This window comes from Heteronotia binoei, chromosome 17 (genome assembly GCF_032191835.1).
Source record: "Heteronotia binoei isolate CCM8104 ecotype False Entrance Well chromosome 17, APGP_CSIRO_Hbin_v1, whole genome shotgun sequence".
In the NCBI taxonomy this organism is placed as follows: Eukaryota; Metazoa; Chordata; class Lepidosauria; order Squamata; family Gekkonidae; genus Heteronotia; species Heteronotia binoei.
Window position 1 is genome coordinate 50,092,569 of NC_083239.1, and position 25,504 is coordinate 50,118,072.

The 25,504-nt window shown below is 47.8% G+C and overlaps 1 protein-coding gene across 1 annotated transcript in view; it reads left to right on the forward strand.

Moving 5' to 3' along the window:
* Positions 1 to 25,504, forward strand: part of RYR1 (ryanodine receptor 1) — a 271,145-nt gene that overhangs the window by 135,248 nt on the left and 110,393 nt on the right. Inside the window, exons 42-53 of the mRNA XM_060257511.1 lie at positions 1,742 to 1,874; positions 2,347 to 2,441; positions 3,947 to 4,082; positions 6,808 to 6,994; positions 10,460 to 10,571; positions 10,770 to 10,890; positions 12,865 to 13,034; positions 15,410 to 15,630; positions 19,927 to 20,017; positions 20,154 to 20,294; positions 21,796 to 21,959; positions 25,406 to 25,484. Of these exons, the coding sequence (XP_060113494.1) occupies positions 1,742 to 1,874; positions 2,347 to 2,441; positions 3,947 to 4,082; positions 6,808 to 6,994; positions 10,460 to 10,571; positions 10,770 to 10,890; positions 12,865 to 13,034; positions 15,410 to 15,630; positions 19,927 to 20,017; positions 20,154 to 20,294; positions 21,796 to 21,959; positions 25,406 to 25,484 (1,650 nt within the window). The remainder of the gene's footprint in view (positions 1 to 1,741; positions 1,875 to 2,346; positions 2,442 to 3,946; positions 4,083 to 6,807; positions 6,995 to 10,459; positions 10,572 to 10,769; positions 10,891 to 12,864; positions 13,035 to 15,409; positions 15,631 to 19,926; positions 20,018 to 20,153; positions 20,295 to 21,795; positions 21,960 to 25,405; positions 25,485 to 25,504) is intronic.

Below are 25,504 nucleotides of genomic sequence, written 5' to 3' on the forward strand. Positions count from 1 at the left end.
TCTCCAGACAATCTTAGGATCTCCTGGCTGTACTACACACAATGCAATGCCATATGATAATTATTATTAATTATCTCCCTCCCCCACACATTTTGCATGTTTCTAACTCAGGTTTCCAACATGGTGCCTGTGGGTGCCATGACACCCACCGACACCTTTCTTGTCGCCTGCCAAGTTGTTTTAGAAAGTGGGCAGAGCCAGGTGGGGCTTTTGCCAAGCTGAGCTTCTGATTGGGCGTTGGAGATTTGATAGGCTGTGCAGATTTTTTTTTAAACGTTGCTTTGGCCTCAGTTGTCACCGCAGGGACCTTCACTGTGTGAGTGAAGGTAACCTGTGGCAGCCATTTTGAGGCTGGTTCCACCTCCTATGACAGCCATTTTGTGGATGTACCCACCAGGCTGTGTCAAAATTCCAAAGATGCCCACAGGCTCAAGAAAGTTGGGAACTCCAGCTCTAACTTTTGTTGTAAGAACGTCTTTGATAATATATATGTCAAATCTTAACTTTCTGGGTGGACCTGGAAATTCCTTAATCGTTTCAGGGCACACTTTGAATGTCCTGTTTCAGGTGGAGGATAGGTGTAAAAATGTGCAAATCTGGGAGATTTTCTGTCTTGGGCTTGCATATGTAGCAAATTTCTGGGCTGTAGTGCATCAAAAAAATAACCCCTAACTATGTCGATTTCCTCACCTGTCATAGGCTTGCTGTAAACCACAATGCTAGTGAGCAAGGAGAAGTTTACCCTGTGTGATGTTATGTGTGCCCAGCATCAGGGGCCACAGTCATTGTGAGCTCCAAAACAGCATGGTAGCCCAGAATAGCATTCCATCTGTTATCTTTCAGGGACAAGTGTCAAAGGATTACTGTCCTTATGTCCAAGGGTGGAATTCTAGCAGGAGCTCTTTTGCATATTAGGCCACACACCCCCGATGTAGCCAATTCTCCAAGAGCTTACAAGGCTCTTTTTTGTAAGCTCTTGGAGGACTGGCTACATCAAGGGTGTGTGGCCTAATATGCAAAGAAGCTGCTGCTAGAATTCCACCCCTGCTTAGGTCCCTCTTACGAATGTAGAATGTACGTTAAACATAGCGTAGAGCGAATTATGTTTGAGAATGGAATGGATGTACCTTTTCTAAATACCAGACCCTAACCTGCTTTGTTTAGCTTTTCTTATAAAAGATATATTTTTATGGATGCCAGTTTGTTAGTGGGACTTGGGTACTTTGATGAGCTCACAGGAGAACGATCAGGGCCCTTTTTGTAGAAAAAGCTCAGCATGAACTTATTTGCATATTAGGCCACACCCCCTGACACCAAGCCAGTTGGAAATGCATTCCTGTGTGTTCCTGCTCAAAAAAAAAAAAAGCCCGAGAATGATCCTTCTAAACAAACTTTGCATCCTGTTAGCTAAAGCCTTGAGTGAATCTTTTTCTCTTCCAGATTGCACTCGGAAAAAAGGGGAGGGGGTTGTACTTAAAGTTTTGGAAAATCCGCCTAACACAGAATGCTGGCATGCTGTCATTGCATGCATGGTAGCATTGTGGCGGCCCCTTTTAAAATGTGTCAGCAGGCATGCATAACATCCTGGTGGTAAGTGCTTGCTTTTCCAGCATCCCGTTTGAATAAAGCCAAGAAAGCAAGTGTTAGGCTGGCAGTGAGACTGGAACAGGGTAAAATTTGACAAGGCAGCCAAGGTTTACAGAAATTTCTCTGACCTTCCCCCCCCCCCCACCACCACCAGGAGATCCGATTCCCTAAGATGGTGACCAACTGCTGTCGTTTCCTGTGCTACTTCTGCCGTATCAGCCGCCAGAACCAGCGCTCCATGTTCGACCACCTCAGCTACCTGCTAGAGAACAGCGGAATTGGGCTAGGTGAGCCAGCACGGTCAGAAAGGGTGCAGGCTGGGGGTGGATCACAGTGAGGGTGAAAAAGCCCCCACTGATCCAGAAAAGAAAAGGAAATAGTTTTCCTTAGTCCCACTAGTCCGTATGCCTGGGGTTCCTGACATGGTGCCCTCCAAGTATTTTTAGAAAGTGGGCAGGGCCAGGTGGCACTTTTGCCCAGCAAGGCTTCTGATTGGCCACTGAAGATTGGATTGGCTGTTCAGCTTTTTTTAAATGTTGCTTTGGTACCAACTGCCACCACAGACCAAGGATCTTCCCTCTATGATTGAAGGTAAGATGTGGCAGCCATTTTGTGGCTGGCTTTTCCTCCCCGTGGTAGCCATTTTGTGATTGTGCCCACCATACTGTGTCAGAATCCCAAAGGTGACTGTGGGCTCAAAAAGGTTGCCTTAAGCTTCAGAAGCTGCCTGTTGTTGACCATTCCCTTTTGCTCCTCTAGGCATGCGTGGATCCACTCCCTTGGATGTGGCAGCCGCTTCTGTGATCGATAACAACGAGTTGGCACTGGCCCTGCAGGAGCAAGACCTAGAGAAGGTAATATGGGGGGCTGGAAAGTAGCAAAAGAAAGAGTGGGGACAGTATGGATCAGGGTGACCTATCTGGGCAGCCATTTTGTCCTTTTGGCCTGGATGGAGTAAGCTCTTTGTAGGGAACAGAAAGTTGAGCAGCGAAAACATAGAACAAAATACATCTATTTATTGCAAAGTGTGCAGTAATTACAAATTAAAAATGTAGATGTAGATAAAATGTAGATAAATGTAGATAAAAACAAAGAGGTAGTGGGGATCACATCACATTCACTAAGACGTTGCATACAGTGAAAATTACAAGTTACACATGCAGTAATCACTAGACCAAAATATTGCAAGACCAAACACATTCCAGCCCTGAGGACCTTCTTCAGTGGTCCAGACACACTAAAACCTATAAAATAGCTCTTCCAGACAAGGCAGGTTGTATGTGAATCCTAAGAATAAAAAAGGCACATGTAAGGATAGTATCAAAATGTAACATACTAACTGACAGAAAGAATGGTGTTTTTTCAAAGAAATGTTAATAAAGAATGGTTGCTACTCACAGTGGCATAGTGTGGCTCCAAATAAGTATGGCCCTTGTAGCCAGATAGCATCCATGTCCCATTGTTTCCTTCCCTAAACAGCTGGTGTTTTAAAAGTTACTAAACAAATCCAGTGTCAATAAAGACTCTTCCCGCCTTTGGATGTCGTAAAGGTGCCTAACAACAGAGTCTCAGTTTGTTTCTCTGAACAATTATGAAGGATACCTTTACACATCCTTCTCCTATTTTGACATATTTATTGCTAACACTGTTCCCCCCCCCCATTAAATCCAAACAAATGGTGACCCGGGGAATGTATAAACTTAACTTCTTATTACTGTTTGGCCTTTGCATACATCAAAACATCTTCATTAAGTTGTATGATAGTTTGCTGTTTACCTATGTAGAGGTATCTGTCTATATATAGGTGAACTGTTAACTTCCATTAAATGTATCTGAGGAAGCGTGCGTGCACATAAAAGCACACTTTGTTGACCTTAAGAACACCCCTGGATTCAAAACAAAGTTAGAGCCTGCCCAACGTCACCTCTGATTATGTGAGTTGAGAGTCAGTGTGGTATCGTGGATCAAGTGGCAGGCTGGGACCCTGATTTTCAAATATCCGCTTCTGCCCTGGAAACTCAGTGGGGAATCTTCAGCCTCTCACAAACTCTCAGCCTGGCATGTCTCACAGGGTTGTTGCTCTGATAAAATGAAGGAGGAGAGAATGATGCCCTGAGCCACTTTGAGTCTCAATGGTGGGGAGAAAAGTGGGATATAAATCAATATCAATAAATATATTGTAAATAAATGTAAATGCATGCATCAATTTCGATTGCCTGGAATTTCGATTGCCTGGAATGCAAGTAAAGTACTCTGGTTACAGACCTGGTTCTCCGTCTATTCTGTTTTCTTAAGGAACATCTTATTTCTGGGAATTAGTGCTGATATTTTGTCTCTGCTGTTCCCCTTGTCTCCTCAGGTGGTGACATATCTGGCGGGGGCTGGTCTCCAGAGCTGTCCTATGCTGCTTGCCAAGGGATATCCTGACATCGGATGGAACCCCTGTGGGGGTGAGCGTTATCTGGACTTCTTGCGCTTCACAGTCTTTGTCAATGGTGAGTTTGGTGAACATAAGAGAAGTCATGTTGGATCAGGGCAATGGCCCATCCAGTCCAACAGTCTGTGTCACACAGTAGCCAAAACCTAGGGGCCATCAGGAGGCCCACCAGTGGGGCCAGAACTCCAGAAGCCCTCCCACTGTTTCCCCACAAGTAAGACATAAGAACATAAGAGAAGTCAGGTTGGTTCAGGCCAATGGCCCCTCCAGTCCAACACTCTGTGACCCGCAGTGGGCAAAACCCAGGTACCACCAGGAGGTCCACCAGTGGGGCCAGAACTCCAGAAGCCCTCCTGCTGTTGCCCACCCCCCAGGCACCAAGAATGCAGAGCATCACTACCGCAGATATAAGAACATAAGAGAAGCCATGTTGGATCAGGCCAACGGCCCATCCAATCTAGCACTCGGTGTCCCACAATGGCCAAAACCCAGGTGCCACCAGGAGGCCATCAGGAGGTCCACCAGTGGGGCCAGAACTCCAGAAGCCCTCCCACTGTTTCCCCACAAGTAAGACATAAGAACATAAGAGAAGTCAGGTTGGTTCAGGCCAAAACCTAGGGGCCATCAGGAGGTCCACCAGTGGGGCCAGAACTCCAGAAGCCCTCCTCCTGTTGCCCCCTCCCAAGCACCAAGAATGCAGAGCATCACAGCCCCAGACATAAGAACATAACAGAAGTCATGTTGGATCAGGCCAACAGCCCACCCAGTCCAACACTCTGTGTCCCACAGGGGCCAAAACCCAGGTGCCACCAGGAGGTCCACCAGCAAGGCCAGAACTCTGGAAGCCCTCCCAGTGTTGCCCCCCAAACACCAAGAAGTGTAGGAGAGGCAATCTGAAGTGGATGGTGTAGTTAGAATTTTCATTATTCATGGGTGATTCAGAGTTGAAAGGGAAGAAAAGAAACAGTACCCAGATAAGATACAACAACAACAACAAAACAACAACAACAAAATTTTATTTGTATCCCGCCCTCCCCACCGGAGCAGGCTCAGGGCGGCTAACAGCATCATTCAAATTTCAATTATACAAAGAAAACAAAAGAAAACAAATTACATTCAAACATTAAAATTCTGATTAAGTTTAAAATTAGTTAATTAAATTAGAGTGATAAAAGTGCTAATGCTATTTGTTCTTTTATGATGGCGGTTATCATTAGCAATTTCTTTCTTCATCAGCGAAAGCCAGTCGGAAGAGGAAGGTCTTGCAGGTCCTGCGGAATTGTTCAAGATCCCGCAGGGCCCGCATTTCCTCTGGAAGTTGGTTCCATAGGCTCGGGGCTACAGAGGAGAAGGCCCGGTTACGGGTGCTTTGCAGCTTCACCTCTCTCGGTCCGGGAGTAGTCAACAAGTCAACAAGATCAGGCATATGGTTGGCTGCGTTGAATTTGGAAACAGACTGGCAGCTCATGTGGCTGTTTCAGAATGGGCAATGCATGTTCAAATCAACTAGTCTCTGACAACAGTCAGGCTGGACCAGCTGTGGTTTCTGGGTTGTCTTCAAGGGCAGCCCCACGAAGAGTTCATTGCAATAATCCAGCCATGAGGTTACAGAACCGTGGATCAGCATGGTCAGAATGGCTGGATCTAGGTAGCAAGATGCAGGTGATAGAAGGTACTCCTGATAGAAGTGATTCCATCTAGGACAAGTTCTACTGGAGATACCAAAGGCCAGTTGGGAGTAGCAGCAGAATTCCTTGGGTAGCATGACAGGAAGCCTAGTAGTGATATGCGGGGAGGGACTGATGGGTGAGTTGGGGACTGCTGATAGGGGCTTTACACAGGGATCAGCAACCTTTCTTTCCTGAGTACCGCAGTCTCCATAATGTCTACCCATGAATATATTGGAGTGCTAGCAGCGAGAGGGGTGGATAGGTAGAAGCACAATTGTTATCGGCCAGGAACACTTGGTGGGTGAAGGGGTGACAATTTCTAGGCCAGGCACACTTGGGAGCAAGCTGAACCCCAGCAGTGCTGCCAGTATCTCAGGAGGTTCACCTTAGATGTGGAATCTGGCCCTGTGTATGTAGCAAAATGGAGTACTTGTCCCTGGCCAGAAACCTTGTTTGCCCACTAGGCAGCTGGTGGGCCAGATTAGGTGTCCCTGCCCAGCCCAGCTGCCCAGTTCCCCTCTCCTGCTTGAAATTCCTCCCTGTGTTTGCTCCAGAGTGCAGTAGGTCTTACCCATATATTTCTGGGCCTGTTGCCACAGTCATAAGGACTAGAATCCTTATCTTTAAATGAGGGAATTAAAAACACAAAACATCTTTTAGAAATGCAAAACGTTTAGTCGTGCCATGTCCTTCTGTGGCAAAAGAAGACTGAAGACCACAGATTTATACCCTGCCCTTCTCTCTGTATCAGAGACTCAGAGCAGCTTATAATCTCCTATATCTTCTCCACCCACAACAGACACCCTGTGAGTTGGGTGGGGCTGAGAGGGCTCTCACAGCAGCTGCCCTTTCAAGAACAACTCCTACAAGAGCTGTGGCTGTCCCAAGGCCATTCCAGCAGCTGTAAGTGGAGGACGGGGGAATCAAACCCAGTTCTCCCAGATAGGAGTCTGTGCACTTAACCACTATACCAAACTGGCACCGGGCAGAGGGTGGAGTTCCTGACACAGTACCTGTTTTTAATAGGACACTTCTTCCGCACCACTTTTTAACTTGCTTCCTGGCTCACATAGTTTTCTCTTCCCCTTCCTGCCCTTCTCCCTCTCTCCACAGGGGAGAGCGTGGAAGAGAATGCCAACGTGGTTGTACGGCTGTTGATCCGACGTCCCGAGTGCTTCGGCCCTGCCCTACGGGGCGAGGGTGGCAACGGCCTGCTGGCAGCCATAGAGGAGGCCATCCTGATCTCCCAGGATCCTGCCCGTGATGGGCCTATGGTCAAGAAGGATCGCCGTCGGGAGCTGTGCGTGAGGCCGGGGAGGCACATTTGGGGGACAGTCGGACATGTTGCGTTATAACGGCATGGGGGTGTGCAGAGATAAAGTAGGACACATCCCATGGATATCAACCAGCGATTCCCAACATCCTCCAATTCCTTTTGTGGTGCCCACCAAGTGCTTTTAAAAAGGAGGTGGGACTAGGTGGGGCTTTTGGCCAGCCGGACTTCTGATTGGCTGTGTAGATTAAAAGGCATCCTGTTGCACAGAGCTTCTGCCCGAAATGTTGAATAGTTACTTTAGATAACCTCGGTCCCTGATATTTTGTGGTTGGCTCTGCCTCCTCCAGCAGGCATTTTGAAATTGGCTCCGCCTACTGTGGCAGCCATTTTGTAGTTTTTGCCCACTGCCCTGTGTCAGAATTCCAAAGGTATCTGAAGGCTCAAAAAGGTCAGGGACCCCTGATGTAGACCCTGGCCTCGAGAAAAAGGATATCAGATGAAGACTAGAGTGGTCTCTCTGTTGGACCCACCAGTGACCTGGAGGCCTTTGTAGTTTTTCCAGAGGCCAGGGAATCCCATGTGACCTGCTCTAGCCTGTCGTTGGTTGTCCTGCAGCTTCCCTCCTTTGGGATATGCTAAATTTTTGCCAGCCATCTCTGAGGCCCCTTCACATAGGGACTGAATCCTGACAGAGGACCATGTTAAAAATGCACAACAGACGTGCAGGTTTTGCACCTGCTGAGTGGCATTTTTCTTCACATCCTCTGAGCGGAGACTAAAAACCACACGTGCCTTTACAGTGTTCAAGATGAGAGTCATGCCATTCTAAATTCACTTTCAGTTGATTCAGATAGTTTGTGCTCTCAGAACTGCCTTTCTGGTTTTCACGTGTGTATGCACACTCAGGGCATGTTTTCTGGCCTGGCCACCCAAGGGATTGATTGGGGTGGCTCGTTGAGGATGGCACGGAAGAGGCTCACTCCTAATCATTGTCAATTTGAGATACTCCTAATCATCTCAATCACTCTTCCACACACACATAGAGAACTCCTGACTGGTGTCAGTATTCTCCTTCACAGACCCTTTCACACTAGCTATCTTCCAGGACTCGCACCCTTCAACACCAATGCGTCTCAGCCCCACAGCTAGTCCTCTGGTCTGAGTCTTGGGTAACCCTGCTGACCACCAGAATCCAGTTCACCCCTCAGTGTGTATTTGTGTGATCTAGTTTGCACTTGGAGATTGCCTGATGTGCTGGCAAAATCTCCCTCAGAGAGTTTCAAACCGCTTGAAAACTCTGTCTTCCAGACAGAGTCCCCTCAGCTCTGTCTCCCACAAGGAGCTCAGCCACTCTGGCTGCTCTCAACCCCTTGTCCAGTTGATTTTACAACTGCCCGGCCTAAGCCTACTGTCTTCACTTCAGACTGGTATACTGAAGACTTCTCTCAAAGACCTCAGACTAAAAATCCTGAGGTGATTTTCTGCTGAGCAAACCTCCAAAGGATACTTTTCCGTTGCTTGGGCAACGTTCCAGCCAATTGCTGCAAGCCTGTTCTTCAGCTACTCAGGCTAAGTGCCTGAGTCCATCACACCCTCCTGGTCCAGCATTGCTTCCTAATGGCAGGGCCAGCTTGCCCACTAGGCTAACTAGGTGGTTGCCTAGGGTGCCGAATTGGACCCCCCCCCCCGGTGCCCAAGACAACTGCCTAGTTTGCCTCTCCCTGCCTCTGCTGCTCCTGCTGCCGCCACCGCCAGCCCCCTCCCTTTTGCCACACTTCCCACCCCCTCAGCTCACCACGATGAGGCTGGGCCCTATCAATTTCGAGGCAGCCACGTGTTTTTTGAAGCCATCGCTGGAGGAGGCTTCGCTCCCCCTCACTTCCAGTTCCCAAAAGGAGGGGGAAAGCCTTCTCCCATGCTGGCTTCAAAAAGCCCACACCTGCCTCAAAGCCGGTAGGGCCTAGCCTTGGGGCGTGCGTGTGGCGGGGTGGAGGGAGGGCGGGAGGTGGCAGCGGGAGGGGGGTGGCGCCAGGCAGGGAGCCTGCCTGGGGCACCATGCGCCCTAGGGCTGTCACTGTCTGATTGGTTTGAGCCCTGATCTGACTGGCGGTGGTGCAAAAGGTCCCAGGTTCAATCCCCAGCACCTCCAGTTAAAAAGACCAGGGAGTGGGCGATGTGAAAGACCTCCTCCTGAGATCCTGGAGAGCAGCTGCCAATTTGAGTAGGCAATACTGACGTTGATGGACCAGTGGTCTGATTCAGTATAAGGCAGCTTCATATGTGTTCATAGGTTCATGAGGCAATAGTTATACCTTGCTTGGAGCAACAAAATACCTTGAACCAGCTCTGTAAGGAGAAAGGCTGGAAAACACTTTCAAATAGCGCATGTTGAATTCAATCTGTGCTTTAGATCCTGGCTTCTGGGCCTGTAGTGAAAGCTACCTCACTCTTTTTTTCTTTTCCTCCACCTCCATGAGGGCTAGGAACTTGGACCTGATAAAGGAAAGCTGAGACATTGAGGCTATGTGTTGAGGCTGCGCTGTGCCAGTTGTAGGATTGTCAGCTCCCACTTGGGAAATACATGGAGATTTGGCAGGGAGTGGCGCCTAGGAAGGGCACAGTTTAGGGAGGGAAGAGGAGGAACCTCAGCGTGGCAGAATGCCCTCCAGAGCAGCCATTTTCTCCATGAGGAACTGATCTTTGTCATCTGGAGATTCATTGTAATCTCAGAAGATCACCACACCTCACCAGGAGGGTAGCAACCTGAGCCAATTGCCACATCCTGTTTTGGGAAAGAGATTGTGGTGACCAACCTTTCTTGCTCCTTGGCTACAACTACATCCCTTATATGGCCGAGGACCTGCTTACCTTAGGGAGCGTCTCTCCCCACATGTTCCCCAGAGGGTACTTAGATGGGGAACACAAAACTTGTTATCGATCCCTGGGCCGGGGGGAGTCAGGACTGAAAACAACGCGAGACAGAGCCTTCTCAGTTGCCGCCCCTCGTTGGTGGTACCAACTGCCTGAGGAGGTCAGAGCCTTGCGGGACCTTGCCCAGTTCCACAAGGCTTGTAAGATGACACTGTTTCAGTTAACCTTTAACTGAAATGCTGACCACCACCAAGATGCTAGATGCAGCGGATGCTAAGATCATTGAACGCCATCTTAAACCTGTATTGAAATTAGCACCAAATTATTTTGAACAGTTTAATGCTTTTAATGTAAATGTTTTTATTGTAAATTATGTGTTGTGAGCTGCCCTGAGCCTGCTTCGGTTGAGGGGGGGAGAGGCAGGATATAAATCAAATAAATAATTTCCACACATTTCCTGATGCATGTTCACTCCCCTTTTTTTCTGGCTTGGGGCCAGACCCCCATTCCCTGCCCTCCCACGGTCCCTGCGTTTTGCTGCATGGTTCCCTAATGTCCCCCCTTCCCCTCCCCCTTCCCCTCCCCCTTCCCTCTTCTCTCTCCTTCTCTCCCTACCAGGTTTGGGGGAGAGGAAGCTCACGAGGAAAACCGGGTGCATTTGGGCAACGCAATCATGTCCTTCTACGCGGCACTCATCGACTTGCTGGGGCGCTGTGCCCCTGAGATGCATGTAAGCACCGCCCCACAACCCCCCAGGAGGAAAACATGTTAGTCTTTCCACAGAAGCCTGCATGATTTTGGCACTGGGCCACTTCGCTGCCCCACACCCATGCCCTGTTTCCAGCTAGCTCCCTCCCTCCATTGTCTTTCCTCCTAAGCTAGCCGGGTTCTTCCCTATCCAGTTCACATTGATTTCTTCTTTGAACAGCTCATCCAGGCTGGGAAGGGCGAAGCTCTTCGGATCAGGGCCATCCTGCGCTCCTTGGTGCCCCTGGAGGACCTCGTTGGAGTCATCAGCCTCTCGCTGCAAATCCCGGCTTTCGGCAAAGGTACAGCATCTGGGTGGTGCAGAGAAAGGCTCCAAGTTATTTAATTTCCCACTCTCCAAAGGCTGCTTCATCTCAAACAGGCCTTGAATTCAACAGGAGCTCACAGGAGCACAGCTCCTGAACCTTTCTGAGAGTTCCCCCTCCTCCTCCCCACCTATTTAACCTTGTCCATTGAATAGTAGGTGCAGCTGCATAACATTTCCTGGATGAGCTCCACCACCTATTTTTCTACAAAACAGCTCCTGATCCCAAATATTGACTTTTGAAAAACATTTGTCATTTGATCCGCAATAATTACCAGCTGGTAATGTTTCTTTCCACAGCAGAAAGAGCTTCACCTGCTAATTTCTGCCGGTGAATCATGGAATCATAGAGTTGGAAGGGATCTCAAGGGTCATCTAGTCTAACCCCCTGCACAATGCAAGAAACCCACAAATACCTACCCCAAATTCACAGGATCTTCATCGCTAAGCAGTAGAGTGCACTAAAAGTCCAAAGTTGAATCTTTAGCATCTGTAGTGGAAAGCACTTTGTTAGCGAATGCTGGAAATTAAGTTCTGAACACAGAATTCCTAGACACAGTGCCCGTGGGCACCTGACAACACCTTTCCCGGCACTCATTAAATGTTTTTAGAAAGTGGGCAGGGCCAGCTGTGACTTCTGCCCAGCAGGGCTTCTGATTGGGCCCTGGAGATTTGATTGACTGCAGATTTTTTTTTTTAAAAAAAAACCAATGCTTTGGCAGCAACTGACATCACACCACAAGGATATTCACTTCGTGACTGAAAGTAATCTGTGGTGGCCATTTTGTGGCAACTGTTTTGTGGCTGGCCCACCGGCCTGTGTCAGAATTCTGAAAGTGGCTACAGACTCAAAAATTACTGAGAGAGTTTTTGCAAGTACTGCAACTGTATTGAGTTCACATGCTCATACAGCATCGTCGCAGCTCTCTCGAAAAATCGTTTGCAACCATTGTTAACTTAAGTGACTGTTAACACTGGTGATATCAAAAGGGTGTTGTGTAAAAATATCGAGGTGCTTATAGAACTGTAAAGAATTGTAAACCATTCAATAGACATAATAATTTGCTAGCACGTTGAGTTTATTTGATATTCTGGATTTGTTACTCCTGGGATTCCAATATTTGTTATTGTTGTTCTCGCTGATGAATTGGCAGGGGAAAGAAGCCGAACAGACCAAGTCTGGGTACAGAGGAGCTTGTGGGTAAAGAGATTCAGTCCATTAACAGGTCTGCGAATGTGCCTTGTAACTAGTGCTGCAGGGAACTGAACCTCTCAGGATCTCAGGTATATCTTCAGTTCTCTATACAGGGCAAACAGGACAAACCCTCCACCAAAGGATAAATGGACACAAATCTGACATTAGGAATTACAGAATTGAGAAATCTGTGGGAGAATACTTTAACTTTCCTTAGCATTCAGTGGGTGACCTCAGGGTAGCTGTTTTACTGCAAAGGAACTTCAAGAACAGAATGGAGAGAGAAATTGCTAGATTACAAATTATAATGAAACTTGGAACAAACACCTCTCCAGGTCTGAACAGGGATATTGGTTTTATTTTTATCTTGTTACATATGCTAAACCCACTCTCACTCACAATACCTGATCCCCTCGTCTGATGAAGTGTGATTAGAGAGCACACGAAAGCTTACGTTCTGAATAAAAATTGGTTGGCCTTAAAGGTGTGACTTGACTCCTGCTTTGTTCTACTGCTTCAGACCAACACGGCTGCCCACTTGGGTCTCAGATATTGTCTGCTCAGACTGGCAGCAGCTTTGCAAGGTCTCAGGCTACAGTCTTTCAAATCACTTCCTGCCTTGTCAATGCCGGGGATTGAACGTGGGACCTCCTGGATGCCGAGCAGATGCTCTACCACTGAGCCGCAGTCCTTCCCCGATGCGAATTGGCCATCTGGCAGCCTTGATAACTGCTGTTCCTCTCCCTCTCATGCTAGATGGCAGTGTTATTGAGCCCAAGATGTCCGCCAGCTTCGTGCCGGACCACAAGGCACCCATGGTATTGTTCCTGGATCGGGTCTATGGCATCGACAACCAGGACTTTCTCCTCCATGTGCTGGAAGTGGGTTTCTTACCTGACATGCGGGCAGCTGCCTCGCTGGACACGGTGAGTTGTCAAGAGTCACTCCATCTTGTTCCTCTTGTCGTGCGTATTCAATTGTACAATGCTATGCTGCGCTTGTTGTGCCTATGATATAACTGTAACTTTTTGCTTATCTGGAGGGAGGATGGCATGTCTGGGAATTGGCTAGTTGCTAGGTAACCAAGGTCAAAGAGCTGGAGGAGATGGGAACCATGAACTGATAGTGGGCACCTGTGGTGATGAGAGCTTAGCAAAAACCCCATGCAAAAACCTCCCTTTTGCTTGGCACGCTTTGGCTTGAATTATAACGGTCAGGGCAAAGGTTTATAAATTTGGGGAACTGACAGAGAGGTCAGTTCGGACAACGCTTGTGTATGCCCATGAAGCTGGAATATGGATCTTGAACTTCAACTGTCTTTTCCTTGACTCTGGGTCTGACATTTTGTCGGAACTCCCTTATCACCCTGGCCTAGCCTAATCCTAGACTTACGATGGCTGGAGAACAGGACCAGGCTATGGGGATTACCAAAACGGACGGTGAGGAAGAACCCAAGCCCGAAGGCCGCGGGTCACCCCAGTCACCGTGACGGTGCAGAGGAAAAACTGGGGCTCCATGGATTTCCAGGAGATCCATGGATTATTATCGGAGGTCTGAGAGAGGACCCCCAGCAACACCACCGACTTTTGGGACTCCAACGCTCCTACCACCCATGGGGGTTCCAGGGCGACGGAAGTCGAGGGGAGGACCCCCAGACCAGCAAATCGGGGGATACAACCATGGAGTGGATGCAAGAAGCTTTAGCCACTCAAAGCACCAAACTCCGGGAGGAAATGCAAGCCATGCACGCCTTCATGATCCAAGAGATGCAGGACCTCGCCCGGCAAGTGCGAGCAATGGGGGAGCGGATCACAGCTGCACCCCCCCTGCAACCAGCCCCTGAGGGGGGAGGAAGACCACTGATTCCCGCTGAGGGAGGAGCCCCTGCGGGAGGCAAACAACCCGTGGGTGGCAACCAGGCACCTCAACCTGAGCTGGAGGAGCCGGTGGCGGTGTCCGGGGGCCCCCGCGTAAGTGAAGCAAGGTTTGAGGGGGACCAATCGGAACTAGCCTTCTTCGTTGTGACTGTACAAGGGCACCTCAGTGTCTGGGCCTGTAACTTCCCGACAGAACAGTCGCGAGTAGTGTACATTGGCAGCTGCCTCCAGGACCTGGTGACCCAGTGGTATGTCACCCTATTCGAGAGGCGATCCCCGGTGCTGAACTCGGCCGCGAACCTCCTGAGGGCTCTACGATGCCACTTCAAAGGCCCCCTACAGGAGACTAACGCGATAGCGGCCCTACAGGACTTGAAGCAGGGCACTGGATCGATCCGGGAGTACCTCAGTGAGTTCAGGACGCTGAATTCCAAAGTTCATCGATGGGACAACGGGGCCAGGATCGAGCAATTCAAGAGGGGCCCCAACTCACATATATGGAGAAGCCCTGAAACTGGGGGAGCCAACTAGATTGCAAAACAGAGGACAGACAGAAGCTTAATGGGGATGGCCCCCGGCAGAGGAATCACATATTTCTCTGACTCTGTTATCTTTCTTTCTTATCCTCACTCTCCTGTGTTGAAAATGGTTTTGCAAAACATTGCTGTCACACACGGCAACAAACTTGGATGGTGTGTGGGGAATGTGTTTCCAGTGGCAGCAAGGAACAGGAAAATACTTACGCTTGTAGCATACAAGCTCGATGTATTGACACCCAGACTCATATATACCTTAGCAGAAACAAGGCATCCTGTGACATAACTTTCTTTGCCTACCTTTCTGATGGTCCAAAAGCAGTTTAGAGACCAAGAGTTTCAGGGTATGAGCTTTTTAGAGTTGAAATTTCCTTCATCAGATATTAGTAGGAAAGGAGATCTCCGAGTCTTTATATCCCAGTAAGAAGGTAGAAGGGGTGTTGCAAAGAATGTTTGTAAGGAGTGTATAATGTAATCAGCTTTATTACAGCCAGGGATTTTTCTGTAGCAGGAACTCCTTTGCATATCTGGCCACACCCCCATGATGTAGCCAGTCCTCCAAGAGCTTACAGTAGGCCCTGTACTAAGAGCCCTGTAAGCTCCTGGAGGATTGGCTACATCAGGGGTGTGTGGCCTGATATGCAAAGGAGTTCCTGCTACAAAAAAAGCCCTTATTAGAGCAGAGGGGAAATGCTGGAGGGCAGGAAATTAACATATATAGTGAAATAAGAATCCTTCTTCCTTATTCAGCTCTGGTAGTGTCCATTGTCCTGAACTTGTGAATTAGCTCAAGTTCATCCATCTCACATTGTAATTTCCCCTTGAAGCTAACTTGCCGACGACTGCATTTCTCTCTGACTCGCCTTCCCCTCTCCTCTCCCGTCTCAGGCCGCCTTCAGCACCACCGAGATGGCGCTGGCCCTGAACCGCTACCTGTGCTTGGCTGTGCTGCCCCTCATCACCAAGTGCGCCCCTCTATTCGCGGGCACCGAGCACCGGGCCATCATGGTGGATTCCATGCTGCACACCATCTACCGCCTCTCACGTGGGCGCTCCCTCACCAAAGCGCAACGGGATGTTATTGAAGAATGCCTTATGGCCCTTTGCAGGTATTGAGCAGGGATGGAAAGCTAGGGTGGTAAAAGAACAATCAAGCAATATATGCTGGATTGAGTCAGGGGTATTCGCTCCACAGGAGCAAAGTCTGTCGGCTAAAGGGACTCGCTGATATCTCCCTTGTAAAACTTTGGAGGGAAACGCGTTTAGTCTGGCCAACATAAATGCCCTGCGATGACTTGGAGTGGTTAGGTCTGATAGATAATTGGGCATTTTGCCACAAAAAGCATAAAGACCTAAGGAAGCTGGAGAGCAAGTATAAGGGAGAGTTGGCCGTAATTTCGTTTCCTCCAATTCCCACAGTCTCAGTTTAATACATCTGAAGATATATGACTCTTCAGAGGTAGAAAAATCATCTACCTCTAACCCCAATTGATTGAGTTTAGACAGAAGCACTGCTGTCCAGGACGAAATATATGGGTCTCTTTTCATACAATCAAGAAGGCTGTTGGGATCTGTTCTAAAATGAATTTTGAGCCAGAATTTAAACACTGCAATCCAGGCTTTTGTCTCCACCAAAGACTGACCCACTTCAGAGCAGAGAGCAAAGTAGGACACACATTTTGGCAAACCAAGAATTTGTCTAAAGAATGAGGCTTGAATGCCCTCCACTTTCCTGGTAAAAGCTGAGATCCATATAGGGATACCATAGAGGATTTGGGCAAGCGTTTTGGCTTTGAATACTTTAATAGCTGCTGGAACTAATTGGTTGCCCCTTGCAAAGAAAAACTGTTTAATTTGAGCAGCTGAACACTTAGCCAAGTTGATGGTGTTGTTACGATGTGAAACCCAGCTTAACTTGTGGTTAAAAGTGATCCCCAAGTATTTAAAATTTTTTGTTTGCTCGATTGTTGAATTGCCAATAAACCATCTCTGTGGGCCCCAGCAATTTGAAAAGACAACTACTTTAGATTTGGTATAATTGATAGTAAGTGAATTACAATTACAGTAGTCATAAAAGGCGTTCAAATACCTTTGCAGGCCCACTCTTGTACAAGAGAGGATGGTAGTGTCATCGGCATAAAGTAATAAGGGGACCGCTCGGCCTGCAAGTTTAGGCGGATGACCATTGATAGGGGTCAAAAATTGTGCCAGGTCAGTTAAAAATAAATTAAAAAGATGTGGGGCCAGCACACAACCTTGTTTTACCCCCTTTAACACTGGGATTATACTAGTCAAGTCACCGCTAGAAGAAAATTTCACTTGGCAAAAGGTATTAGAATGAAGTTTCCTCAAGAGAAACAGCAAACGAGGGTCCATTCCCAGGTAACCTAGCTTGATCCATAGTTGGGCTCTATCTATTGAATCAAAAGCACCCTTCAAATCGATGAAGGCAGCATATAATTTTTTTGACCCGGTATGCATATATTTTTCAGCAAGGAAGGCCAGAGTGCAGCAGTGATCCATAGCAGATTTGCCTTTGGAGAAGCCAATCTGTTCAGGACCTATGATGTTGCCTAGGCGCATCCAGTCAGTTAATCGGAGTTCTAAATGTTTTGCATACAATTTGCCCACTATAGATAATAAACTAATGGGGCGGAAGTTTTCTGGTAACTCCAACCCCCCCTTTTTGTATATTGGGATAATTATAGAGTCAAGCCAAGAGTCAGGGATGGAGCCATGCAGATCGATAAAAGAGAACAATTTTGCAAGGGGCAAGAGCCACCAATCGGCAAACTTTGTGAATACCTCAGCGGGAAGGCCATCAGGGCCAGGTGCTTTACCCGCTTTTAAATCCTTCAATAACTCACTGATTTCCTCTAGAGTTACTGGAGGCCAGACCGGCATATCAGTAACTGAGGGGTTTGCTAAGATAGGAGGGGATACACATGGGGCAGCAAAAATGTTAGAGAAGTAATCAACCCATGTTTGCTCAGAGATATTTGGGTCAGTAACAGAATTGTTTTTTAGATTACCTGAAATGATTCTCCAGAAGGCCTTATTATCGTTAGATTTTATCGAGTGGTAAAGTTGGTCCCATTTATTCTGAAAGAAAGCTTTCTTTTTGGATGTAGTAAGCTCCAGGTAGGCTGTCTTGTAAGCAATGTAGGCCTTAATTTTTGATTGGTCTTTGGAGTGACAAGCCTCTTTAAAATGAGCTCTCAGTTCTTGTTTCCAAGCTAAACAATCTGTATCGAACCAGCTGGAGAAACCTCCGTAAAGATTTATTTGGCAAGCTTTCTTTTTCTCCAGATTTGTCTATTCTGCCACCCTGTTATTATTTATTGAGTGATACTGAGGGGGTGGTTAGTGAGGCTGTGGCAAAATTTCTGGCTGACATCCTTAAATTTAACTCTGACCATGTTTGAATGTATCTGTAAGCTCGGTTTTATTTTGATTTTATCTCCAATGTTTAAATTTTTATATTCTGTGTATTTTTATCTGAATCTATTATGCCATTAAAGGTTTGGTATGGTATGGCTAGGGTGGGAAAGAGAATTGACAAATCTGAGTTGGGAGGTTCCTGGAGTTTGTGGGGGGGCGGGGTTAAGAACATAAGAGAAGCCATGTTGGATCAGGCCAATAGCCCATCCAGTCCAACACTCTGTGTCACATAAGAGAAGCCATGTTGGATCAGGCCAATAGCCCATCCAGTCCAACACTCTGTGGCACATAAGAACATAAGAGAAGCCCTGTTGGATCAGGCCAGTGGCCCATCCAGTCCAACACTCTGAGTCACATAAGAGAAGCCATGTTGGATCAGGCCAATGGCCCATCCAGTCCAACACTCTGTGGCACATAAGAACATAAGAGAAGCCCTGTTGGATCAGGCCAATGGCCCATCCAGTCCAACACTCTGTGGCACATAAGAACATAAGAGAAGCCATGTTGGATCAGGCCAGTGGCCCATCCAGTCCAACACTCTGTGTCACATAAGAACATAAGAGAAGCCATGTTGGATCAGGCCAATGGCCCATCCAGTCCAATACTCTGTGTCATACAGTGGCCAAGAAACCCAGGTGCCATCAAGAGGTCCAAGAGTGGGGCCAGGACACCAGAAGCCCTCACACTGTTGCCCCTCCCAAGCACCAATACAGAGCATCACTTGCCCCAGACAGAGAGTTCCAACAATACAATGTGGCTAATAGCCACTGGTGGACCTCTGCTCCATATGTTTATCCAGTCCCCTCTTGAAGCTGTCTATGCCTGTAGCTGCCACCTCCTGTGGCAGTGAATTCCACATGTTACCCTTTGGGTGAAGAAGTACTTCCTTTTATCCCTTCTAACCCAACTGCTATTGAATCAGGCCAGTGGCCCATCCAGTCCAACACTCTGTGTCACATAAGAGAAGCCATGTTGGATCAGGCCAATGGCCCATCCAGTCAACACTCTGTGTCACAGAAGAACATAAGAGAAGCCATTTTGGATCAGGCCAGTGGCCCATCCAGTCCAACACTCTGTGTCACAGAAGAACTTAAGAGAAGCCATGTTGGATCAGGCCAGTGGCCCATCCAGTCCAACACTCTGTGTCACATAAGAACATAAGAGAAGCCATGTTGGATCAGGCCAGTGGCCCATCCAGTCCAACACTCTGTGTCACATAAGAACATAAGAGAAGCCATGTTGGATCAGGCCAGTGGCCCATCCAGTCCAACACTCTGTGTCACAGAAGAACATAAGAGAAGCCATGTTGGATCAGGCCAGTGGCCCATCCAGTCCAACACTCTGTGTCACATAAGAACATAAGAGAAGCCATGTTGGATCAGGCCAGTGGCCCATCCAGTCCAACACTCTGTGTCACATAAGAACATAAGAGAAGCCATGTTGGATCAGGCCAATGGCCCATCCAGTCCAATACTCTGTGTCATACAGTGGCCAAGAAACCCAGGTGCCATCAAGAGGTCCAAGAGTGGGGCCAGGACACCAGAAGCCCTCACACTGTTGCCCCTCCCAAGCACCAATACAGAGCATCACTTGCCCCAGACAGAGAGTTCCAACAATACAATGTGGCTAATAGCCACTGGTGGACCTCTGCTCCATATGTTTATCCAGTCCCCTCTTGAAGCTGTCTATGCCTGTAGCTGCCACCTCCTGTGGCAGTGAATTCCACATGTTACCCTTTGGGTGAAGAAGTACTTCCTTTTATCCCTTCTAACCCAACTGCTCAGCAATTTCATGGAGTGTCCATGAGTTCTTGTAAACTCTTCTGTGGCATCTTCAAATCCTTGTCCCAAAGGTGAGCACCATACTTACTGCTTTAACCATTTTTTATCTCAGACTTCTTGTCAGGATGGCATACCAGGATGCTTTTCTGGGCCTTTCCAGATCCTTCTCCTTTTTTCTCCCAGGTATATTCGCCCCTCAATGCTTCAGCACCTCCTTCGCCGGCTGGTGTTTGACGTCCCCATCCTCAACGAGTTTGCCAAGATGTCCCTCAAGGTGAGCGACAGAGCATGAGGCTGCATCTCCTCACAGGGAGGAGAATGGGAAAACCTTGCTTCAGAAGGTAAAGGTCTGTCTTTTGTGGTAGCAACCAGCTTTCTTGTAAGCCGAGTTACTCCCCTTCCTTTCCCAGCTCCTGACCAATCATTACGAGCGTTGCTGGAAGTACTATTGCCTTCCCACTGGCTGGGCCAACTATGGGGTCACCTCTGAGGAGGAGCTACATCTCACCCGTAAACTCTTCTGGGGCATCTTCGAGTCCTTGTCCCACAAGGTGAGCGCCATACTTATTGCTTTAACCATTTTTATTAAGAAACCAAAAGGTTAATTGCCACTAATAAAAGCACTAAATAATAGCAATTAAAAACATGCAACAGGTTTCCTTTTATTGAGTTCGTTACAGCAAATGACATTCAACCACACAAACCAGAATATCTTGATCTTCTCTACTTATAAGTTTTTAATATTTTCCTTCAGTTGTGTTTTTTTTGTTTCTTTTCAAATTTACTAACACTTTTATTTCTCTCTTTCTACCTTCCTTTTCTTTTACTGTGCTAGTCGTGGATCGCACCTAATTATAATTACCAGATAGTAAATTTTGGAATAACCTGTAATAGTTTGATTAGAGAATATTTAGGCCGTTAAGAATTCATAGCAATACATAGTTAACAGTTTAATGATAATATGGGTTCAATAGATTAACTGTGTTTTGATACAGGAATTATTGTCTTAATCTTTTGTTTTCATCTTGACCTCTCTCCTTGGATAGAAAATGGTCTACATATCTAGATACATCTTTATAACTTAAAATCCTTACTCAGTATTTTATTGCATGCATGTAAGTATTTATGCTTGCTTACAATCTGATTCCATAAGTTTAATTAATTGTATATGGATATAAATATGGATATTAACGTGTATAAATTTTAAAAATTCAATAAAAAATATAAAGAGCTAAAAAATTTGCAACAGAAATATTATCAAATATACCAAAATGCGTGTATTTATTCAGGGGGCATTTTGAAGAAAAATAGGTGGTGGAGCTCATTAGCATATGCCGCCACCACCACCACTCCCGCCAAAAGCAACCCAATGCAAGAAAGGAGAGCCCCCGGTGAGCAAGGCATGCTTGGGCTGGCTAGAGATCCAGCCAGCCCAAGCAGGCCTCACTTGTTTGGGGTTCTCCTGGGTGCCACCCCCCAGTCAAAAGGCCAGCAAGCTACCCGCCACCCAAAATCACATAAGTGGATAAAGGGTGGTGCGGGCTTCTCCAGGGGTTAATGAGGGCTGCTGGGGGTATAGCAAAACTCCTGGGGCTGGCTGGCTGCCCACTCTCCTAATCCAGGGATTATTCTTATGCAGCTGCACCTTCTATTCAATGGACAAGTTAGGTGGGGAGGCGGAGGGGGTGCTGTCAGAAAGGTTCAGGAGCTGCGCTCCTGTGAGCTCCTGCTGAATTCACGCCGCCCTTTCTCCACTTCTTATGTGATTTTGGTGAACTGTAGAGAAATGGTGGACTGTAGAGATTCCAGGGCTGAGGCTTCCTGTAGTTCAGGCGCTTTGTTGTTGCATAAATCCTCTGTCACTGACCTAGCTCTAACCCTCTATTCCCTCCTGCTTTGCAGCCAGTGGTCACCTGACTGCTAAATTGTGATGAAATAGCTTGGGAGTCTGTCATCTGGAGGGGGGGAGGTGTTCGAATGCAATTCTTTCTCTGCCTTAGTAAACCTTTTGTTTTCCTTCCTGCCTCTGCTTCTCCCCCTGCCGGTGCTCAGAAATTTGACTCTGAACTGTACAAGCTCGCTATGCCCTGCCTGTGTGCCATCGCAGGCGCAATCCCACCCGACTACGTGGATGCCAGCTACTCCTCCAAGACGGAGAAGAAGGCCTCTGTGGACGCTGAAGGCAACTTCGACCCCAAGCCTATCGAGACCCTCAAGTGGGTGACCTTCTGCAGTGTGTGGGGAGACGGGGACTGATTTCCCACTAGCCTTACGCCACTCTCACTCTCCTCTCTCCACGGGGCTTCTGTCGGATTTCACACTATTTGCCCTGGGGCTGCAGCTCACTCTGCCTCTGGAGAGCCAGTTTGGTGTAGTGGTTAAGTGTGCGGACTCTTATCTGGGAGAACCGGGTTTGATTCCCCATTCCTCCACTTGCACCTGCTAGCATGGTCTTGGGTCAGCCATAGCTCTGGCAGAGGTTGTCCTTGAAAGGGCAGACTCTTATCTGGGAGAACCGGGTTTGATTCCCTCACTCCTCCACTTGCAGCTGCTGGCATGGCCTTGGGTCAGCCATAGCTCTGGAAGAGGTTGTCCTTGAAAGGGCAGACTCTTATCTGGGAGAACCGGGTTGGATTCCCCACTCCTCCACTTGCACCTGCTAGCATGGCCTTGGGTCAGCCATAGCTCTGGCAGAGGTTGTCCTTGAAAGGGCAGACTCTTATCTGGAAGAACCGGGTTCGATTCCCCCACTCCTCCACTTGCAGCTGCTGGAATGGCCTTGGGTCAGCCATAGCTCTGGAAGAGGTTGTCCTTGAAAGGGCAGACTCTTATCTGGGAGAACCGGGTTTGATTCCCCACTCCTCCACTTGCAGCTGCTGGAATGGCCTTGGGTCAGCCATAGCTCTGGCAGAGGTTGTCCTTGAAAGGGCAGACTCTTATCTGGGAGAACCGGGTTTGATTCCCTCACTCCTCCACTTGCAGCTGCTGGAATGGCCTTGGGTCAGCCATAGCTCTGGAAGAGGTTGTCCTTGAAACAGCAGACTCTTATCTGGGAGAACCGGGTTTGATTCCCTCACTCCTCCACTTGCAGCTGCTGGAATGGCCTTGGGTCAGCCATAGCTCTGGAAGAGGTTGTCCTTGAAACAGCAGACTCTTATCTGGGAGAACCGGGTTTGATTCCCCACTCCTCCACTTGCAGCTGCTGGAATGGCCTTGGGTCAGCCATAGCTCTGGCAGAGGTTGTCCTTGAAAGGGCAGACTCTTATCTGGAAGAACCGGGTTCGATTCCCCCACTCCTCCACTTGCAGCTGCTGGCATGGCCTTGGGTCAGCCATAGCTCTGGCAGAAGTTGTCCTCGAAAGGGCCAACTCTTATCTGGGAGAACCAGGTTTGATTCCCCCACTCCTCCACTGGCAGCTGCTGGCATGGCCTTGGGTCAGCCATAGCTCTGGCAGAGGTTGTCCTCGAAAGGGCAGCTGCTGTGAGAGCCCGTTTGGCATAGTGGTGAAGTGTGCAGACTCTTATCTGGGAGAACAGGGTTTGATTCCCCACTCTTCCACTTGCACCTGCTAGCGTGGCCTTGGGTCAGCCATAGCCCTGGCAGAGGTTGTCCTTGAAAGGGCAGCTGCTGCGAGAGCCCTCTCCAGCCCCACCCACCTCACAGGGTGCCTGTTGTGGGGGAGGAAGGGAAAGGAGATTGTGAGCCGCTCTGAGACTCTTCGGAGTGGAGGGCGGGATGTAAATCCAATATCATCATCTTCGTCTTCTCTTTCGTGCAGCAAACAAGATCCTCTAAAAACCAGTTTCTCTTTGCTGCACGAAAAAGGCAAAGCTAGTCGCCAGCCACCCTGGGGCAGATAGTGTGAAATCTGACGGAAGCCCCAGTGGAGAAGAGTGAGGGTGGCATAATAAGGTGAGGGTGGCATAAGGCTAGTGGGAAAATGGGATTGGAGATCGCATGCCTGAGATTTAAAACTGGGGCAGTGTTAACATTTTGGGGAGGGGAATCACAACTTCCTTTATTAACAAAGCAAATAAAACCCAGGTAACAGATGATTTCTGCTTGCAGCTCCTAGAATTGTATTGCCTATCTCCCCCTACCATCTATAGGGATATGTCAGAATCAGGGTTTTGGAGCATTGCATTTTATCACTTTTTCTTTGATCCTTGGTCAGTCGGCTGTGTTTGCATAAGCGGTGTGCACTTTTTATTTTCTTACTAAACTTATTTTCATAACAATAAAAATATACTTTAAAAAAACCTACTTTTCATTTTCAACGTGGGTAGTCTGAGCTCCCACCTTAAACCCCTGTTCAGTCTTTGCATACCAGGAACAGAAAAGGAAAGAGGGCTTACTCCCCTAAAGTATACAGCTAAGCATATAGTTTCCCTCAGTAGCTAGTGCAAAAGACGAGGGAGACACACATGTGAAATGAAGCCTTTCATTGGCTGTGGTTAAAGGCAGATACAAGGGTATCCCCTATGAGGAAAGCCTGTGCAGATGTCTCTGTAAAGAACCCGACTCTGTTCAGCATATCCTCTTAAACTGCCCGCTGTTTACTCTGCTACATTCATATTTGATTAGTTCTCTTTTTCAGCTAAGACTACGACCAATAGAGTCATTGAGTTCTTGCTAGCAGACAAAACCCCCGAAGATACTGAGTAGGTGGCAGAGTTCCTGACAAATGTACTCAGGGGCCAAGAAAAAGCAGAAAGAAAGAAGGGAACAGGAAAGGGTGGGAAGAGTGAGTGAGAGAAATAAGGTCTATCTATGATTCCTCTTTGGATGGTTAAGCTTTTTACTATAACCATTTTAATTACTGCAATATTTGAGATTTCTGTTCCAAACTTATCACTTCGTCCTATTATTTGTCACACCTAATGTTACAAATCATTGTACTTTGTTTCTCCTTGTTGGCATATAGGCTGATTTGTACTGCTATTTTTTTTTAATTGTTATGCCATTAAAGGTTTTTGGAATTTGAATGAATGAATGAGGTAGCAGAGGAAGAAGAAGAGTTGGTTTTATACCCTGCTCTTCACAACCCGAAGGAGTCTCGCAGCGGTTTACAGTCACCTTCCCTTCCTCTCCTCCCAATAGACACTCTGGGAAGTAGGTGGGGCAGAGAGAGCTGTGAGAGAACCGTGACTGACCCAAGGTCACCCAGCAGCAGGCTTCATGTGGAGGAGGAGTGGGGACTCAAATCCAGTTCTCCAGATTAGAGTCTGCCGCTCTTAACCACTACACCACCAGCTGGCTCTCCAAGGAAGACAAGGTTTGCTGGGCAGGAGGCCCAGGACAGCTGTATGCCTTTTTCACTCCCAAACTGGGCAGAAGTAAACACTCACGAGCCGCATCTCCTAAAAGAAGAATATACACTATTTCATTATAAAGCATTGGGAAGCTCTTGGTTCTCCCACTTCCTCCTCCTCACGTAGCCCCTTACTTCCTAGGTCCTTTCGAAACAGATAGCAAGCTTTTGCATACTATACTCCCTGGTGATTTGCAATGGAAAACCCATTTGCTTGGCACCTTGCTAGGGTGAGGTGTAATGGAGGACTCGTACTCCTGTTTTCATATAAGGGCAGAGCAGATCTGTAATGAAAACCCTTTTTGCCGGCTGATCTTTCAGAAAGCCTTTTCTTCTTATCTCACACACAGTGTCATCATTCCAGAGCGGCTGGACTCCTTTATCAACAAGTATGCCGAGTACACTCACGAGAAGTGGGCCTTCGACAAGGTAAAGGCGTCTCCATGCGA